This window comes from Hippopotamus amphibius, chromosome 8, assembly GCF_030028045.1.
Source record: "Hippopotamus amphibius kiboko isolate mHipAmp2 chromosome 8, mHipAmp2.hap2, whole genome shotgun sequence".
Taxonomy (NCBI): domain Eukaryota; kingdom Metazoa; phylum Chordata; class Mammalia; order Artiodactyla; family Hippopotamidae; genus Hippopotamus; species Hippopotamus amphibius.
This window is the reverse complement of record NC_080193.1, coordinates 15,292,696-15,311,850: the sequence shown is the minus strand read 5'-3', so window position 1 is coordinate 15,311,850 and position 19,155 is coordinate 15,292,696. Positions and strand designations below refer to the sequence as shown.

General features: G+C 50.3%; 1 protein-coding gene across 1 annotated transcript in view; it reads left to right on the top strand.

Moving 5' to 3' along the window:
* The window catches only part of TESC (tescalcin), a 62,736-nt gene that overhangs the window by 27,949 nt on the left and 15,632 nt on the right, over window positions 1-19,155 (top strand). The window contains exon 3 of the mRNA XM_057746311.1: window positions 16,151-16,231. Coding sequence (XP_057602294.1) covers window positions 16,151-16,231 — 81 coding nt within the window. The remainder of the gene's footprint in view (window positions 1-16,150; window positions 16,232-19,155) is intronic.

Sequence of the window (19,155 nt, the reverse complement as noted above, 5' to 3'; positions counted from 1 at the left end):
GGTCCACGGCTGGGAGGGAAAGAACCCCACCTGGGGTTCTGGGGTCAGAAAATTATAACTGGAGGGAAGATGGGGGCGGGGACAAAGAGCTGGTCCGCCATCCCTACGTCACCCTGCCTGCCCTGGACCCCCAGACACATACGGCGGGCCTGTGGAAGGCCAGGATCACACCCTGTGCTGATGAATCGGTTGTGGTGCAGCTCTGCTCAGGCGCTTGGATGCTGTCACGGGGCCCCGGCTCTGGACTCTGCTTCCTCTAGTTGGTGGTTTCAGCCTCAGGCGAGATGGTGGGCGGCAGCCTCAGATTTCTGTCAGGGAAAATCACCATGTTACGTTGGGTTATTTAAGGAGAATCTCTGAGGAGCTGGGTGGGTTACTTTTTTGTGAGAAGGAATGCCTTGGACTGTGTGCCTTCTTCTAGGAGAGTGTGTTCAGTCTCAGGTGGCAGTTGTTATTTAGAACTAGGTTAGTGAGAGGTCCTAGTCAGTGAGTTGATCACAGAGTTGGAGAGGAAGCCTTGAGTTGAACTATAACAAGCAGTTTCCAATGTAAAGTGAATGCTGTTCTACCAGAGACTTTCTAACAGATGTAGTTGCCTAAAATAGACATTCAGAGTCTCAAGGTTACAGTCTTGGAACTTTAAAATAAACCGTTTAATGGTCCAGGAAAATGTCTTTTTTTCTCCCCCTTAGGTCAATTTTAAGTCTGTTTCCTAAGTTTTTTTGGAAAGCAACATGTAAATACTATCTGCTTTCTCTCATCTGTCTGTACAAAGACATGTTGTTCATCCAATGCATTGTATTCTCAGGGCATCTGTTTCCAGAGCTCAGAGTCTAGTGGTCTCAAGGTTCTGGTGGCCTCTGGTCTCAATTTGATTATCCAGGGCCGAGGTAAATTAAATCAGGACCGACGTCTTGAATTCTACATATCTCACCTCGCTAAGCCCGGTGAAGAGTCCAGCAAAAGGTCCCCTGGCTTCTCCTTGGCTCTGATGGGGTCACAGGCCCAGGGCTGAGCCAGTCACCATGGCCAGGGGTTGGAAATGCAAACTTTTTTTTTCCCCAGAGCTGTGGGTGAGCGGGGCTGGGTCATCTCTCAAGGGAGAGTGATTCCCCAGGGCAAGGTGGGACCAGGGAGCCGGTGTAGGTGGGAACACCTCAGTTGGGCAGGTCTCAGAGGATGGGACACCTGTGCACCTGGATTTTGGAAGATGGACGTGTCAAGGGCATCCCCCATTCCTTTAGGAGTTCACAGGCACACGCTCTGTGCCAGGTGGGCAGTACCTGTGCTGATAGGCAGGACCACCTCGCAGCTTACGGTAGGGGGTGTATGAAGGCGGGGCTGCCCTTCTCAAGATAATTTTCCAGCAAACGGTGCCCCCAACCCCTTCGCAGGCCACCTTGGGCTTCTCGTTGTTATGGGTCTGGGGTCTGTGGGTCTTGGCTTGGTGAGACGCTTCCTGTTCAAAGTCCACATGTGTTTTCAGACTTGGGGGAAACAGAGGCAAAACCCAGACTTGGGAAACGAATCGTATCTGCATCATCCGTATCCCTGGCTGGTTGGCTTTGGCTTAGTTGCTCTGTTTCTCTGAGCCTGTCTCCTCCGTCAGGTGAGTGTGGTCACTGGGGATCTGATTTGAGCATGAAAGACGAGCGGATGCGGATGCTTCTGCTCTGAGCTGGGTTCCTTGGCATTTGGCGTACAGGACCGTCTTCATTCCACCGTCGGTGAGGTCATGAGGACCCACCTGGAGCTGCCCCAGCAGTGGCCGTTGATTGCAGGGCTGGAGAGGAGGTGCAGAGCCCGGTGCTGTGTGAGCAGGGGGTGGCAGTGCGGGGGGGGGGGGGCCTCCCACTTTGAGGTTCCAGCATTGGAGCTTTGACTCTGTGGCCCAGTGGCCCCTCATGGGCCTTTGCAAGGATCTATTAAAACATTGAGCTCTGCTCTGGTTCTTTCTTTCTTTTGTTTTTTTTTTTAATGTTATTGAGGTATAATTGATTTACAGTGTTGTGCTGATTTCTGCTATACAGCAAAGTGGTTCGGTTACACACACATCTGTATATGTGTGTGTATATATATATTCTTTTTCATTTTCTTTTCCATTATGGTTTATTACAGATTATTGAATATAGTTATCTGTGCTATACCATAGGACCTCGTTGTTTATCCATTATTTTTTTATTGACGTATAGTTGATTTACAGTGTTGTGCTAATTTCTGCTATACAGAAAAAAGTGACTCAGTTATACACGTATATACATTCTTTCTTAATATTATTTTCCGTTATGGTTTATCCTAGGAGATTGGATGTAGTTGGTGGGAATGTAACCGACTTTTCTCCACACCCTCTCCAACGTGTGTTATTGGTAGACTTTTTAATGATGGCCATTCTGACTGATGTGAGATGGTACCTCATTGTAGTTTTGATTGGCATTCCCCGATAATTAGTGATGTTGAGCATCTTTTCATGTGCCTACTGGCCATCTGTATGTCTTCTTGGGAGAAATGTCTATTTAGGTCTTCTGCCCATTTTTTAATTGGGTTGTTTTTTTGTTTTTGAGTTGAATGAGCTGTTTGTATATTTTGGAGATTAAGCCCTTTTGGTCACATCATTTGCAAATATTTTCTCCCATTCTGTAAGTTTTTTTTTTTAATGGTTTCTTTTGCTGTGCAAAAGCTTATGTTTGATTAGTTCCAATTTATTTTTGTTTTTATTTCTATTGCCTTGGGAGACTGACCTAAGAAGACATTGGTATGATTTATATCAGAGAATGTTTTCCTTATGCTCTCTTCTAGGAGTTTTATGGTGTCATTTCTTATGTTTAAGTCTTTAAGCCATTTTGAGTTTATTTTTGTGTATGGCGAGAAGGTGTGTTCTAACTTCACTGATTTACATACAGCTGTTCAACTTTCCCAGCACCACTTGCTGAAGAGACTTTCTTTTTCCCCTCCACTTTGTATTCTTGCCTCCTTTATCGAAGGCTAATTGACCATAGGTGTGTGGATTTATTTCTGGGCTCTCTATTCGGTTCCATTGATCCTTATGTCTGTTTTTGTACCAGTGCCACACTATTTTGATTACTGTAGTATTGTCGGAAGTCTGGGAGAGTTATGCCTCCTGCTTTATTTTTTTCTCAGGATTGCTTTAGCAGTTCTGTGTCTCGCTGTTCCATGTACATTTTTGGATTATTCTAGTTCTGCAAAAAATGTCATGAAAATTTGATAGGGATTGCATTAAATCTGTAGATTGCTTTGGGCAGTAGTGCCATTTTAACAGTATTCTTCCAATCCAAGAGCATGGGATATCTTTCCATTTCTTTGAATCCTCTTTAATTTCCTTTAGTAATGTTTTATAGTTCTTAGTGTATAAGTCTTTGACCTCCTTAGTCAGGTTTATTCCTATGTATTTTTTTGTTGTTGCTGTGATTTTAAAAGGTATTGTTTTTTTACATTCCCTTTCTGATATTTCATTGCTAGTGTAAAGATAACTGATTTCTGAATTTAATGTTGTAGCAGCTACTTTGCTGAATTCATTTATCAGATCTAGTATTTTTTATGTGGAGTCTTTAGGGTTTTCTATATATAGTATCATGTCATTTGCATATGGTGACAATTTTACTTCTTCCCTTTCAATCATTCTGTATATAATAGTTTGCATCTGCTAACCCCAAACTCCCAATCCCTCCCTCCCAACCCCCTCCCTCTTGGCAACCACAAGTCTGTGGTCTATGTCTGTGAGTCTGTTTCTGCATTTTAGATAAGTATATTTGTGTCATATTTTCGATTCCACATATAAGTGATATCGTATGGTATTTGTGTCTTTCTGACTTACTTCACTTAGTATGATAATTTCTAGTTGCATCCATGTTGCTGCAAATGGCATTATTTCGTTCTTTTTTATGGCTGAATAGTATTCCATTGTATATATGTTCCATATCTTCTTTATCCATTTATCTGTTGATGGACATTTAGATTGTTTCCATGTCTTGGCTGTTGTGAATAGTCTACACTGGTTCTTTCCCAGCGTGCGTGTGCGTGCAAATCACCAGGAATTTTGTTAAAATGCAGGTTTCGAGTCACAGAACTGGGGTGGGGCCTGGGACTCTGCATTTATAACTAGCATGGGCAGTCTTGGTGAGGTTGGCCTTGCCTAGCACCCTGGGATGGCATGCAGTGGGCCCTCCAGGCTTGGGTGGGCAGAGGCTGCACCGCACCCCTGCCCAGGTGCTGAGGGGTCCGTGTGCCGCCTCCTACTTGCTCCGCCTCGTAGGTCAACCCAGGACTTGGGAAGGTGTGAACTGGTGACTCTGCCCACCACCCTGCACCCCACTTAGCCATCTCCTACGCACCCGTGCCCGGGAGCACCACGTGCATTGCCCTTTCCACCCCTGCCCTCGAGCAAGCCCGGACTATATCTCCCTGGAACCAGGGAGCAGCCCCTGCTCCCCAGCCCTCGAGGGCTCCCCAGTCAACGTCACATCCATGCTCTTTCGCCGGGGTCCACCAGGGTCTTCAGCTGCTGGGTTTTGCTTTGCCGAGATCTCAGTGTGGACACCGCCTCCTCCAAGACAGCCTCCTGCCCCCTCCTGGGGTGCCCCAGCCCAGCATCTAGAGCACAGAATTGTCACTGCACCCCTTCCCGCCACCTCGCCTAATAGTCGGCCCCTTGGGGACAGGAGCTGGGTCTTTTCCCCTGGCTCTAGTGCTGAGTCTCGGGCTTGTAAACAGGGTAGATGCTCTGGGAGTCGTTGAATGAATGAATGGACGAGAGAGCAAAGTGAGGAACGAGTGAGGGAGCCTCTTGACTGGAAGAGCTCTCTGCAGTGCGTCGAGCGTGGTATAGGTGAGACCCATTGTCATGAATAGTCCTCCCCTCACAGGGTTTACGTATTTCTGAGAAAAGAATTTATCTGGGGGCCTGGCACACGGGGACTGTTCACAGATATAAGCTATTATCGTTTCAGCACGTTTTGTGCTGCACAGTCTGTTACATCTGCCTTATACAACCCCACAGGGAGTGGTAGGAACCCCTGTCCTCCCCATTTGACACATGGGGAAGTGAGGCTCAGAGAGGTCACATACCTGACCCCTGGTCACACAGCTCACAAGTGGAGGAGCTGGGACGTGAACCTGGTGCTGAGATCCCTCTGTAAGGAAGCCGGGGCATGGCTTTGACTTACAAGTGTCCTGTGAGGACTTTAGTCTCCCTGCTCTGCTATCTGAGGACCCTCCACGCTTAATGTCCTGGGATGGGGGCGGGGGTGTCATCCCCAACACCACAGTCCCTGCTGCAGAGCCTGCAGTCTCTGCTGGGTGGGTAGTGTCAGCGACACGTGGGGACAGTCCAGCCCAGCCTGCAGGAAGGAGGTGACACCACATGACCACAGCACTTATGCAAACAGGCCTGCAGGAAGGGCCTCCTCCCAGCCTCCTGAAACTGCTTTGCCTAACCCTAACCACCCTCTGGGGCCTGGAGAAGGGTGATGGGGCAGCTTTTCCAGCACTCCTGGGCTTTCCTGCGCATCCTCCCTGGAGAAGGGTTGAGCGGCCCTGGACCGTGATCTGGTCCCGACTCTGCCAAGGGTTTCCTGTATGGCCCTAGACTGGGCCTTCAACCTCTCTGATCCCTGGGCACGTCCAGGGGAACGTCCAGGAGGCCCTGGGCCACGCTGGGGTTTCGGAGCGTAGAGAAGAGCTTCGTTTCTTTAGTGTCGAGATGTGTGAAAGCTGTCTGCTAGGGTCCCCGGAGAGAGGCCCGCAGCACCCCCGCCTGGGAGGGCTCTGGGGTGCATCCCCCCTCCGCCCCCTCCCTCGCTGCCGAGAGCTAGCTGGGGTCCCACAGGGGGACTTTGGAATACTTCCAGTGCAAAATGCAGGCTTTATCCATGGACGCGCAAGATTTGTAAGTTGCATTTAAAGTCTTAATGAAGAATTGGGTTTCTGAATTTGTGACTTTAATAAATTGAATACAGCTTCAAAAAAAAAAAGCTCACGAGGTAAAAACTGCCAACATTGACTTTAATTTTAACCCACCACTTCCTACCCGTGTTTGGTTGTGTCCCCTCTTTTTCTGAAAATCATGTAAGGACATCCAGGGGTGACTTTACCCTGAGGCTTTCAAAGCCAGCTTGTCAGGGCCCCACTCTGTATGGGTTCCCTACAAGGCCCAGCACCCATTTTTTAAAAAAAAATTCCTAATGTTACATTCTTTTTCCTTAAGAGAGCCCCCCAAATTATGTGTTTCAGGACCCGCCCCCCCCCCCCCCCATACCAATCCACCCTGATCACAAAGCACTTTGTTCTAAGGCCTCTTGATGAAAAGTGCTTGGATAGAAAATGTTCATCTGACTCGTGAATTGAGCACCTACTATGCAGAGACGTCTGTCCTCAAAAGCTTTTCTTCCAGCAGGGAAGACCCTCCATAGGCAAGCTCGTTGAACGATGCTGATTTTAGACAGTGAAGAAAATACAATAATGGCTTCTCGCACGTTTTCTTTCTTCAGTGCAGCCCCTTAAGCATCAGCTGTTTTCAGCAGCAGCCTTTGACTTTCTGATAGCACTCTGGCAGGCTCACCAACCCCCAGAAATAGATGCGATGGAATCCTTCAGACCTAGCGATGCCGAGTGCCTGATTAGATAGAGCTGCATTACAGAAATATTTTTAGATGCATCGAGCCACCACCTGTAGAGTGATTCTTGAGATGGACATGACCACAGACGTACACAGGGAAGGAAGAGTATGCAGTTGGCCACTGTCCAGCGCCACCAAAGCGCCGAGCAGTGTTCTGCTGGGCCAGAGCCCGTGGCACCAGCCAAAGTCCCAACCCCAGGGCTTGTTTTGCGTCCCTCGGCCGTGCCTCCCGCGGCTTTATCCAGTGAGAGGTTAGCTCGGGGTCAGGAGCTGCCACTAGTGGGTGCCAGGTGCTGGGCTGAATGCTCATGTGAGTGGTCTCGAGGGTCTTGGGGACCGTCCGAAGCTCATACTGTTATCCCATTTGACAGATCAGGAAAATGAGGCTAAGAAGGTTAAGGTCCCACAGCAGGGCTGGCTGTTGGAATAGCCAGAGCCCCGAACCGCTGTGATCACATCGCTTTTCTCCAAATTAAGTCACTTTTCAGTCCAGTCGCTTTGCTTTTCAACCTGTCAAATAGCTAAGGATTTACTTTTTTTTTAAAAAAAAGATGAGACGAAGCGAGAGAGTAGCACAGACATATATATACTACCAACTGTAAAGTAGATAGCCAGTGGGAAGTTGTTGTATAACAAAGGGAGTTCAACTCGAGGATGGAAGATGCCTTAGAGGACTGGGATGGGGAGGGTGGGGGGGAGTCAAGGGAGGGAGGGAATATGGGGATATGTGTATAAAAACAGATGATTGAACTTGGTGTACCCCCCCAAAAATAATAAATAAATAAATAAAAAATAAAAAAATAAAAAATAAAAAGTACTCACAACAGTGAAAGAGTTGAGGCCCCACGTAGGTCATGAGGCTGTTTTTCTGTTGGTATTTAACGTATTCCAGGAGTTAACCAGGCCTCCTATTAAAGCCTCAGCTAGGATGATGCACATTCACTTAAAAAGAAAAACCCACAGTTACTTGTAAAACTGCCCAGGAAACAGCAGGTGTGAGTGGCCCCAGGGCTCTCACACCTGCTCAGGTGAGCACGGAGGTGTCAGTTTGGTGTGAAAGGGTGCCCAGGTGTCCCCGGAGCAGAAAGAAGCTTCCTAAGTGGCCTTAGATTCATTGGTGGGGACTCAACATAAAAAAAAAAAATTAAAGAGTTTCTTTTCCCAAAATGATAAATACCGCACTCAGTCCTTGCTTTACAAAAACAGGTATCCGGACCTTCCGAGGCGGGTTCTAGTGCCGGGGACACCGAATGAGAAGTGAGGCTCCCTCTGCCCCTCGGAGGGGCTTCTGTTCAGGTGTGTGTGTGAGCGTAAGAGAGGTAACTAGCATATAAGCCAGCTCATTATGTATGGTGACAAAGGAAGGAAACGGGGCAGAGAGGGTGCGTCCCTTGGGACCTCTATGGGGAGAAGGACCTTGGAACAGGTGGTCTGCAAAGACCCCTCTGAGGTGGCCGCCTGGGGCTGAGAGCAGAATGGAGAGGAGGGGCTGGTGCATGGAGGGAAGCGGGAAGGGTGCTCCAGGCAGAGGTGGGACCGAGCTTCATCAGCCCCAGTGAGGAGAGGACTGGAGAGCTGGGGGCAGGTCACGGAGGCCCGCCTTGGCTGTAGGAAGGACCCGAAATAAAAGACTCAGTACCAGCTCGAAACACCTCCTGGATGTTAGCTGCCTAACTTGCATCCCTGGCCAACCGTCTCCTCTGAACTCCAGACTCAAGGAGCCACTGCCCGTCCCCTTGATGTCCCAAAGGCATCGCATGCTTCATGCGTCCCAAGGCGAGCCCCCCCCTCCCCCGCCATCGCCTTCCCAGACCTACCCCCTGGGTTATTGCAGCAGCCCCTCCCGCCACCCTGCCCAGGACCTGCTCGTGTTCTCACCGCTCCTCCCACGTGTAGACCCACAGTGATGGGCGGGACTCCAAAAATGGCACGTCTCTGCTAAGAATGTTCCACCCCACCGAGTAAAATAAAGTCAAAGCCGGCTGGTCAGGGCATGCCCTGCAGATCCCTGTGCCCCAGCACCCCTCCGACCTCCTGACCCTCTGCCTTTTACTCCTCCTGTTCCAGCCGTGTGGACATTCTTACTGTTCCCGCCTCAGGGCTCTAACACGCCCCGTTCCTTCTTTCTAGAACGCTTTTCCCCAGAGCAGGGTTTCCATTGGCACGTGGAGCTGGGTCGTTCTTGTTGGGGGGTGGGGGCGCTGTCACGTATGTTGTAGGATGTTGAACAGCATCCCTGTGACAACCAGGAGTGTCTCCAGGTGTTGCCAGGTGTCCCCTGGGGTTGAGCACTCACCTCCTGCAGCACTGTGCTCTCGTGTCACCTTCACTGTGAGGCTCTCCCTGACCAGCTCCCTGCCGCCTCCTCCATCCCCTCTGCTCGGTGTGTCTGCGAAGGGCTTGTCGCTGCCGGAGAGGCTCCACTATCGTTTCCCCCATTGGAAACCCAGGAGGGATGGTGTCTGTCCCATCATGGCTGAAGCCAGCCCCCAGAACAGGGCCTGCCACCTGGAAGGCGCTGGAATACCTGTCGCTCCCCCTGGAATGAGTGCGTGGCAGGTGTTGGGGGCGGCCAGGCCCAGGCGTGGAGCAGCTGCAGGAGGAGGGGGGGGTGTGCAGGGAGAATCACTTTGCTGACGATGCCCCAGCTTTTGAAAGAGGCTTTTGCCTGGGGGCTCGGGGACCAGGGCTGTCCTGCCAGAATCTTTTGTGCAGAGACACGTGGATGGGAGAACCTCCTGGTGCAAGTAGGGAACTCTTTTTCTTTTTTTTAAGCTCTTTGTTGGAATTTAATTGCTTTACACTATTGTGCCAGTTTTTGCTGTACAACAAAGTGAATCAGGTGTATTTATACATATGTCCCCATATCCCCTCCCTCCCGTGACTCTATCCCACCCTCTAAGTCATCACCCATCATCGAGTTGATCTCCCTGTGCTCTGCAGCAGCCTCCCACCAGCTGTTTTACAGTTGGTCGTGTATATACGTCAGTGCTGCTCTCTCACTTCGTCCCAGCTTCCCCTTCCCCCTCCACCCCGTGTCCTCAAGTCCGTTCTCTACATCTGCATCTCCACTCTTGCCCTGTCACTGGGTTCCTCAGGACCATTTCTTCAGATTCCATATATATGAGTTAGCATACGGTATTTGTTTTTCTCTTTCCGGCTTACTTTGCTCTGTATGACAGACTCTAGGTCCATCCACCTCACTACAAATAACTCAGTTTCATTCCGTTTTATGGCTGAGTAATATTCCACTGAATATATGTGCCACAGCTTCTTTATCCATTCATCTGTTGATGGGCATTTAGGTTGCTTCCATGTCCTGGCTATTGTAAATGGTGCTGCAGTGAACATTGTGGTACATGTTTCTTTTTTGGATTATGGTTTTCTCAGGGTATATGCCCAGGAGTGGGATTGCTGGGTAAGCAGGGAGTTTTTGACACTTCTCAAACACGAACTTGCGCACAGATCCTGCGGCTCGTGGTCAAATGCAGGTTCTGATTCAGCAGGTCGGGCCAGCCAAGACTCAGCATTTCTCACGAGCTCCCGCGTGATGCGGCTGCTGCACTGGTCCTCGGCACTGCCCGGGAAGACACGCGCCTCTGTGGGCCCCAGCTTCCCCACTGTTTAACCATCACACGCTGAGCACTAAGCCCCAGGAGGGGGTCCGGGAGTGTAGGGCAGGCGGCGCGCGGAGGAGAGAGCCCCGTGGCCTTCCTTGCTGTGGGAAGACCTGGACCAGCAGAGAGCAGGAGGCCAGGATTCCAGGCTGAGAACCCTCCCCAAACCCGCACAGAGAAATTTGCAGTTGAGCTGAGCCTCAAAGCCTCCGGAAACCAACCCACACCACAAGGCAGGAGGAAGTGCCCAGCCCACCCTCCTTTGTGGTTTTTTAGTCTTTCCTTCCTTTGTGGGCTGGACGCTTGTCTTGCCCTCTTTCTGGGTCCCGGATGGGGCCTCTCGGGGCTGGATGGGAGCAGATGCCCCCGTGAAGATCTCTCTCATCCTCTCTCTTTAAATTAAAACCTACAACTCAAAGGAAGTCGCGAGTGTGAGAGACTCGGGGTGGTGAAAGCCGGATTCGAAGCTCTTCTACTAGCTGTGTGACTACAGCTTAGTCACTTCACCTCTCTGGGCCTCATTTTCTTGCCTGTAAAATGGGGGTCATTGGTGTCACCCCTCATTGGGTTGTGGGGGGTGATTAAACATGGCTGAGCTCACAGAGTGCTCAGCCTGGCACGGAAAACACGAGGGGAACTCGAGGGCGGAAGTTTAAAACCCGCGGAAGGTGTGTGCCCCTGGACCCCTCCCCGCTGTCACCGGGGTAGCATCGCTGGACCGCTGGCCACCGTGTGTCGGCTCCGGCCCCCAAGGAGTGCCTCACCCCCAGCCCTGGGCTCAGGGTGAAGCAGAGCCATTCCCATGGGTGGTGGGGAGGGCTTTGGCTTAGCTGGTTTGACCAGCCCTGTGGGCACCTGGGGGCAGGAGGGGAGGAAGAAAAATGAGACTGAAACTGGCCTTCATCGGACTATTGAATCAGAACCTGCATTTTACCGTGATCCCCAGGATTTGTGAGCAAGTCATGTTTGAGAAGCACCAAGAATTCCCTATTTTTTTTTTTTTTTTCTGTTTGGCCACGCCACGTGGCTTGCAGGATCTTAGTTCCTCAACCAGGAACTGAACTCAGGCCCTAGCAGTGAAAGCACTGAGTCCTAACCACTGGATCAGCAGGGAAGTCCCAAGAATTCCCTACTTGCACCAGGTGGTTCTCCCATCCACATGCCTTGGCACTAAAGATCCTGGCAGGAAAGTCCTGGGCCCCCCAGACAAAGGCATCTTTCAATGCCTTAAACTGTGGTTAGCCTTTCCCAGGCTCCAGGCTCAAGCCCACTTGCTGAAAAGGCAGGTCAGCAAATATCTGGGAAGCCCACCCCGCTCCCCAGGACCAGACAGAGCTCAGGAGAAGCTGCTCCCGGGCTGGAGCTTCCGTGCACCGTGTAAGTCAGGGGCATCGTTCCTAGCGATAAGACGTTTCCTCACCTCTTTGCCTCGGTTTTCTCATCTGTAAGGTGGGAATGTGTTCCTACTTTGTAGGGTAATCATGTACAGCTCTCAACAGAGCAGTACCTGACACCTCGGGAGCAAGTAGAAGGTTAGCTGCTGCTGTTACAGTCACCACCATCATTTTTTTTAATATAAATTTATTTATTTATTTATTTATTGGATTTATTTTTTTATTGGCTGTGTTGGGTCTTTGTTGCTGCACACGGGCGTTCTCTTGTTGCAGCGAGCAGGGGCTACTCTTCATTGTGGTGCACGGGCTCCTCATTGTGGTGGCTTCTCTTGTTGTGGAACACAGGCTCTAGGCATGTGGGCTTCAGTAGTTGTGGCACACAGGCTCAACAGTTGTGGCTCACAGGCTCTAGAGCGCAGGCTCAATAGTTGTGGTGCACAGGCTTAGTTGCTCCGTGGCATATGGTATCTTCCTGGGGCAGGGCTCGAACCTGTGTCCCCTGCATTGGCAGGCAGATTCTTAACCACTGCGCCACCTAGGAAGTCCCTCACCATCATCATTTTAAAACAAAGAGCTCACTGCGCGTCAGGCATTACGCTAAGCACCTTACCTGCGTTTATCTCCTTTAATCATCTCATTAACCCCATGATACTGCCTGAATATTCCCACAATCCCCATTTTACAGATGAGAAATTGAGGCTCTGGGACATGCAGTGGCTCACCCAGAACCACTTCCCTGATTAGGGGCAAAGCCTGGACCGGACCTCAGATGTGCTTGACTTCACTTCCCCTTTGATACAGGTGGTGGTGCTTGGTCTGTACCCAGTTCACAGATGAGGAAACTGAGGCTTAGAGAGTCAGTAAGGTGCCTGTGGTGAGGACCAGTGTGATTCTAGCTTATAGAGAAAGGCAGCTGGGCTTCAGAGACACCCGCACAGACCTGCCAGGGGCTGTGAGGCCAGGACCTGGGGACACTGTGTGCCCAGCTCAGTTCCTAGCATCTGCCTCACCTCTGTCAGTAGGAGGTCAGGCCTCTTTTCTGTTGTTAATTTTCTCCTCCAGACACATGGTCGGGCTTCTCAAGGTCCTTCTGCCTCTCTCCTCCTCCTGAGATGTGCCATCTGCTCTCCCTCCCATGTCAGCCCAGGGTCCCTCTGGCCCTTTATGGGGTCTCATGGTGCCCGGGGGCCTGCTAGTGGGCCCCTTCTTGCCACCTTCATAAGCATGGGGACCGGGTGTCTCCCAGCCGCCCTAGAACCTGCAGCTTCCCCAGTTTTGGCTTCTGTTCCCTCCTGGGGAGTTAGCCAAACCCACTTCCCGGGTGTGTCCCCGAATGTGGTCCTTCCAGCAGCCCTGGGACAAAGCTCCTCTGAGGGCCCCTTCTAGGGCTCGGCAAAGGAGAGCGGGGTGGTGAGGCTCTCCAAGGATGTGTGGATGGAGAACTCCTGAGGGTGCTGAAGGGTGTGGATGCCTGGGAAAGCGGCTGAGCCTGGGGGCCAGGTGCCCCGCCAACACCCGCCGACCCTTCCGCTCAGCTGTTCCATCCGCACTCTGTTTTGAGCCCCCGCCCCGTTGTGCAATGTCTTGAGGACGTGGTGCTGTGGAGACGAGAGTCCTGTGCCTGTGCTCTCGGGCACCTGAAAGTCTCCATCCGTGGAGCCCTTGCTCCTCACCGGGCACCGTGCTGAGTGTGCATGTGTTGCATGCGTGGGGTGAAGTTCCAGACTTTCTTCCACTCCAGCACCCGACAGCCCTCTGAGGCTCCTGTGTGCAGAGGAGCAAGTGGAGGCTCAGAGAGGCTAAGTCACTTGTCTCAGGTGGCAGAGCTGGTAGAACCCAAGTCTGATTCCAGAGGCTGTGCCCACTTCACAGATGAGGAGACTGAGGCTGAGGAAGGGTTAGTAGTAGCCAGGAGCCCCGGCCAGTGAAAACCAGAGAGGGCTTGGGGGATCTTGTGCTAATTAGCTGCTGACTTCCTTTTCTTTCTCCCCAAACCCCCTCTTAAGCTGCATACGGTCAAGCTCTGGGTTTTCTGTCTGTTTCCTCCTGTGGCCACTGCCCACTCAGGAGGAGGAAGGGGAGGGCAGGGGCCCTTGCGACGCGACTGTCACATGTGTGGAGAAAAGTGACCAGGCCACTGAGATGATCTTTCACAGACTGAACACACCCGTGACCCCAAACCCAGAGCAAGAGCAGAAGAGCCCCAAGGGCCCCCTCATGCCCCCTCCTAGTCACCATCCCCAGAGAGAGCTGGCCGTGAACCTGACTCCGAGCGGCACAGGGTAGCACCTCACTTTCTGTTCTTTATATCGATGGAGCCATAGTGTAGCGGTTCTTTGCTTTTTGGTTTTGAAAAGTATTTTAGGGATATTTTTAAACAGCCTTATTGAGACATAATTCACATGTGATACATTCCGCCCACTTAAAGTCTCCAATCATAGAACATTTTTATCACCCCCAAAAGAAACCCTGTGCTTACTAGCCATCAGCTCTCCCCACGCCCCGCCCTTGGCACCCACCAGTCTACTTTTTGTCTTTGTGTATTTGCTTATTCTGTACATGTCATGTAAATGGAATCATACGCTATGTGGCCTTTTGTATCTGTCTTCTTTTACGTAGCATGGTGCTTTCAAGGTTCATCTGTGTTGTAGCCGGTGTCAGTGCTGCATTCCTTTTTATGGCCAAATAATGTTGCATTGCTGCAGGCCAGCTGCTCGGCGTGTGTCGCCTCCTTCAGAACGGGGCCCTGAGGAATCTAAAATGTTGGGGTCCCCTGACGCCAGTTCCTGAGTTTGGCCAGATGCTGAAAGCAAGCCAAGCTGGGAGTGCTGGGGGGTGGCAAGCGGCGGAAACAGCCCAGAGGTGGGGAGAACTCAGAGGCGTCCGGGCCCTGGGGGGTTCCTGCTTCTCCTCGCTGAGCCTCAGCCTCCCCATCTGTAAGGTGGGGGCAGGACAGGGGTCAGCTCTGTAAGAGCAGAACCTTCCAGCTCTGACGGTGCCTGACTCTCCGTGTATGTGGCACTTCCTCCTTCGCAGCATGTGTTGGTTCTCATTTCAAGTCCTGAATCTGAGGACCCCTGGACATTCTCATTTTCAGTGGCTAATATCCTTCCTCCTCCCCACACTGGGTGTGCCCCCTTGTTCCCCGGGATTACCAGCCTGTGCCCTGGGTCCCTTCCAAGGCCGCTGCCTGTTGAAGTCCATGGAGCAGAAGAAAAGGTGAGCAGGAAGCAGATTCCAAGAACAAAGGACGGCCTAATGGAGAAAGGTCAGGCCCGTGAGGGACTTAGCTGCCTCCACGCCTGCAAACCCACAGCCTCTAGGACCCAGCGACACCTGTGCCCAGCACCAGGGTGGCTGTATTTGAAATTCACCCCCTCCTGCAAGCATCTCTCTCTCTCTCTCTCTCTCTTTTTGGCTGTGGCATGCAGGATCTTAGTTCCCTGACCAGGGATTGAACCTGTGCCCCCTGCAGTGGAAGTGCTGAGTCTTAACCACTGGACCACCAGGGAAGTCCCTCTCTCTCTTTTTTTAAACAGCTTTACTGAGAAATAGTTCACATATCCTACCATTCACCCACTGAAATGTGCAATGCAGTGGCTTTTTGTGTGTCTACAGTTGTGCATCCATCACCACAGTCAATTTTACAACATTTTCATCATCCCCCAAAGAATCCCCGTACCGTTAGCCACCATTCCCCATCACTCCCAACCCCCCCAGCCCTGGCAACCACTCATCTACTTTCTGTCTCTATGGATTTATTTATTCTGGACATTTCATATAAATGAAATCATACAGTGTGTGGCCTTTTGTGTCTGGCTTCTTTCACATAGCACCGTGTCCTTAAGGTCCATCCATGTTGTAGCTTATATCTGTATTTCATTCCTTTTTATGGCTGAATAATATTCTGTTCTATGGATAGACCATATTTCTCCAGATATCTGTTGGCAGACACTGGGGGCATTTCTACTTTATGGCTGTTAGGAAGAATGCATCTGTGAATACTTATGGGCAAGTTTTTATGTGGATGAATATTTTCATTTCTCTGGGGACATACCCAGGTATATACCTAGGAGAGGACTCACTGGGTCACATGGTAACTCCATGTTTCTCACCCGGTGAGGACCTGCCACACTGTTTCCCAGATCTCCAAGCCAGCATCCTGCTGTTCCAGTTCCACAAGGGCCACCTCAGGGTTTCCCAGCCGGGGGTCTCTGACCCCTCGGAGTAGGGTGCACATCTTGTGTTGCTGCATCTTCCGGGGGTGGATGTCCAGGACATTTATCAGATTCACAGGGGCATCTCTGCTCCTCCAGACCCTCTGTGGTCCCACCAGTCCGAAGGTTGGAGGAGGAGAGAGGCCAGTATTCCAGTCCTGTCTCATCATTCTGGACTGTCCTCGTGGGGCCTGCTCAGGATGAAAAAGCACAGCTTGAGAAGTAAAGAATATGCTCTCTGACGTCTGTTTCTTTTCTCTTTTCCTTGTGCCTCTCCTCCTTGGGACTCAGGAAGGAGAACTTCAACAATGTCCCTGACCTGGAGCTCAACCCAATCCGATCCAAAATTGTCCGTGCCTTCTTCGACAACAGGTGGGCCCTCCTCCCAGAACTGCCGGTGGTGGGTGACTTTGGGGGAGCATTTTGCCCTTGTAACTTCTTGACTCACGTGCTCGGATCAGCCCCTTAAGCTGATGCAGAGAAGAGGGGGCTGTGTCGGGTAAGAGCTATGAGCACAGGTCTGGGGTCTGGCAGTTTTGGATTCATGGCTGGGTGACAGTTCACTTAATCTCTCTAGGCCTCTGTGTTAGTTAGCTATGGCTGCGTAACAACTTACCCCCAAACTTAGTTTGAAACAACACATTTTTATTATCTCATCATTTCTGTGGACCAGGGATCTAGGTTTTTGGGCTCAGGTAGGTCAGCTGGGGCTAAGGTCACCTGAAGGCTCAACAGGGAGAGGTTCTGCTTCCGAGCTCAAGCTCATGGCTAGGGGTATCTCATGGACCAGTCCCCAGGGTTACCATACCTGGCAGCTGGCTTCCCCCAGAGTAAGATGCACCAGTGAGAGAGGGAGAGAGAGATTGGGCACCTGAGATGGAGGACACCATCTTTTGGTAACTTCATCTTGCAGATAACATCTCATCACCTTTGCTGTACTGTCTTCATCAGAAGTGAGTCACTGGGTCACCCCACACTTGGAGAGGGGACTACATGGGGCATGAATACCAGGAGGCAGGATCACTGGGGCCCCTCTTGGAGGCTACCTCGCTTTCCTTATATATAGAATGGAGGTAATAATAGCACCTGCCTTGTGGGGTTGCTGTGAGGCTCTGCTGAGATGATGTATGTTAAAGAGCCAAGGCTGTCATTATTCTCAGCACCCTGGCTTACAGACGACGGAGAAACTGAGGTAGAGAGAGGCACCGTGGACAGTATCCCAAAGCTGAGTCTGAGACCAGACCTCACATCCCCAAACATCCAGTGTTGTCGGAGCTAAAAGACTCAAATGTCCGGATGGCGCTCACTGGGTCTGAGGCTTGATGAGGCGGGGGATGTGCCCTCCCCAGGCTGCTGAAACCTGTGGACAAACATACTGGGGACCCAGGCCTGGCACCCTGTTCCTGCAGAGATGACTGAGAAGCAGGGAGAGCTGGCAGAAGAAGGAAGGAACGGAACAGGCAGGTAGGGATCATATGATGGATGGGGACTCCTGGATGAGTTTCAAGTTGTGTGAGCCTGAACTGCCCAGCTCTGTTTCTGCCAGGCCAGTGGGGCCCTAGAGCAAGATGCTGGGTCTCACCTGTTCACAGGGTGGGGCTAGGGTGTCCTCAGGCTGTCCCAAAAAATGCAGAGGGCTTCCTCCAGGGCCTGCAGGGCGAGACCTGAAGAGAGAGTGCCCAGGAGTCAATTAGGCAAAGCAGAGAGAGAACAGAACTGCACATGCAAAGGCCCTGTGGCACAGAGAGTACAGGTGTGTGAGTGACAGAGAGGGGACCTGGCTGGAGCATGATAAGTGTGGGGTGGGCATGGGTGCATCATGCAGCCCTTAGACCAGCAAGAGGGGTCTTGACTTCAACCTAGGAGAAGCAACAGGGGGCACTGTTAGGCTTTAAGAGAGGTGTGGAGCGTGAAGCAGATTGGCACCTTGCAGAGGTCACTCTGGCTGCCAGTGAATTGTTGGGGATTGAGGCCTGGGTCCCCCAGGCAGGATCCAGGGCTCCTGAGTGGGGAAGGATTGCAGTGGGCAGCTTTGCGACACCTGGGAGTGGGTAACAGATGATGGAGGGAAGGTGAGAGAGCCGGTACCAGAGGAATCATCCCAGCAAATTGTCACATTTGCCAGAGAGGGAAGGTTTGAAGTCACGTGGTCAGTAGCGAAGATGGGAGTGGAATTCAGTGCGCCCCATCTCCTTTTTATTTTTATTTATTTAATTTTTATTTTATTTTAAAAAAAAATTTTATTGAAGTGTAGCTGATTTATAATGTTGCTAGTTTCAGGTGTACAGCAAAGTGAATCCGTTATGCATATACATATATCCACTCTTTTTTGGATTCTTTTCCCTTATAGGCCATTACAGAGTATTGAGTACAGTTCCTTGTGCTATACAGTAGGTCCTTACTAGTTATCTATTTTATATATAGTAGTGTGCATATATCCATTCTCATCTCCCAGTTTATCCCTCCCCACCCCTTTCCCCCAGTAACCATAAGTTTGTTTTCTACATCTATTTCTGTAACTCTGTTTCTGTTTTGTAGATAAGTTCACTTGTACCCCCTTTTTTTAGATTCCATATGTAAGCGATATATATTTGTCTTTCTCTAATTTACTTCACTCATTATGATAATTTCTAGGTTCATCCATGTTGCTGCAAATGGCATTATTTCCTTCTTTTTATGGCTGAATAATATTCCATTGTATATATGTACCACATCTTTATCCATTCCTCTGTTGATGGACATTTAGGTTGCTTCCATGTCCTGGCTATTGTAAACAGTGCTGCAATGGACACTGGAGTACATGTATCTTTTCGAACTACGGTTTTCTCTAGATATATGCCCAGGAGTGGAATTTCTGGATCATATGGTAGTTCTATTTTTAGTTTTTTAAGGAACCTTCATACTGTTTTCCATAGTGACTGTACCAATTTACATTCCCACCAACAGTGTGGGAGGATTCCCTTTTCTCCACACCCTCTCCAGCATTTATTCTTTGTAGATTTTTTGATGATAGCCATTCTGACTGGTGTGAAGGACTACCTCATTGTAGTTTTGATTTGCATTTCTTTAATAATTAGTGATGTTGAGCATCTTTTCATGTGCTTTTTAGCCGTCTGTATGTCTTCTTTGGAGAAATACCTATTTAGGTCTTCTGCCTATTTTTTGATTGGGTTTTTTTTTTTGATATTGAGCTGCATGAGCTGTTTGTATATTTTGGAGATTAATCCCTTCTTGGTTGCTTTGTTTGCAAATATTTTCTCCCATTCTGAGGATTTTTTCATTTTGTTTACGGTTTC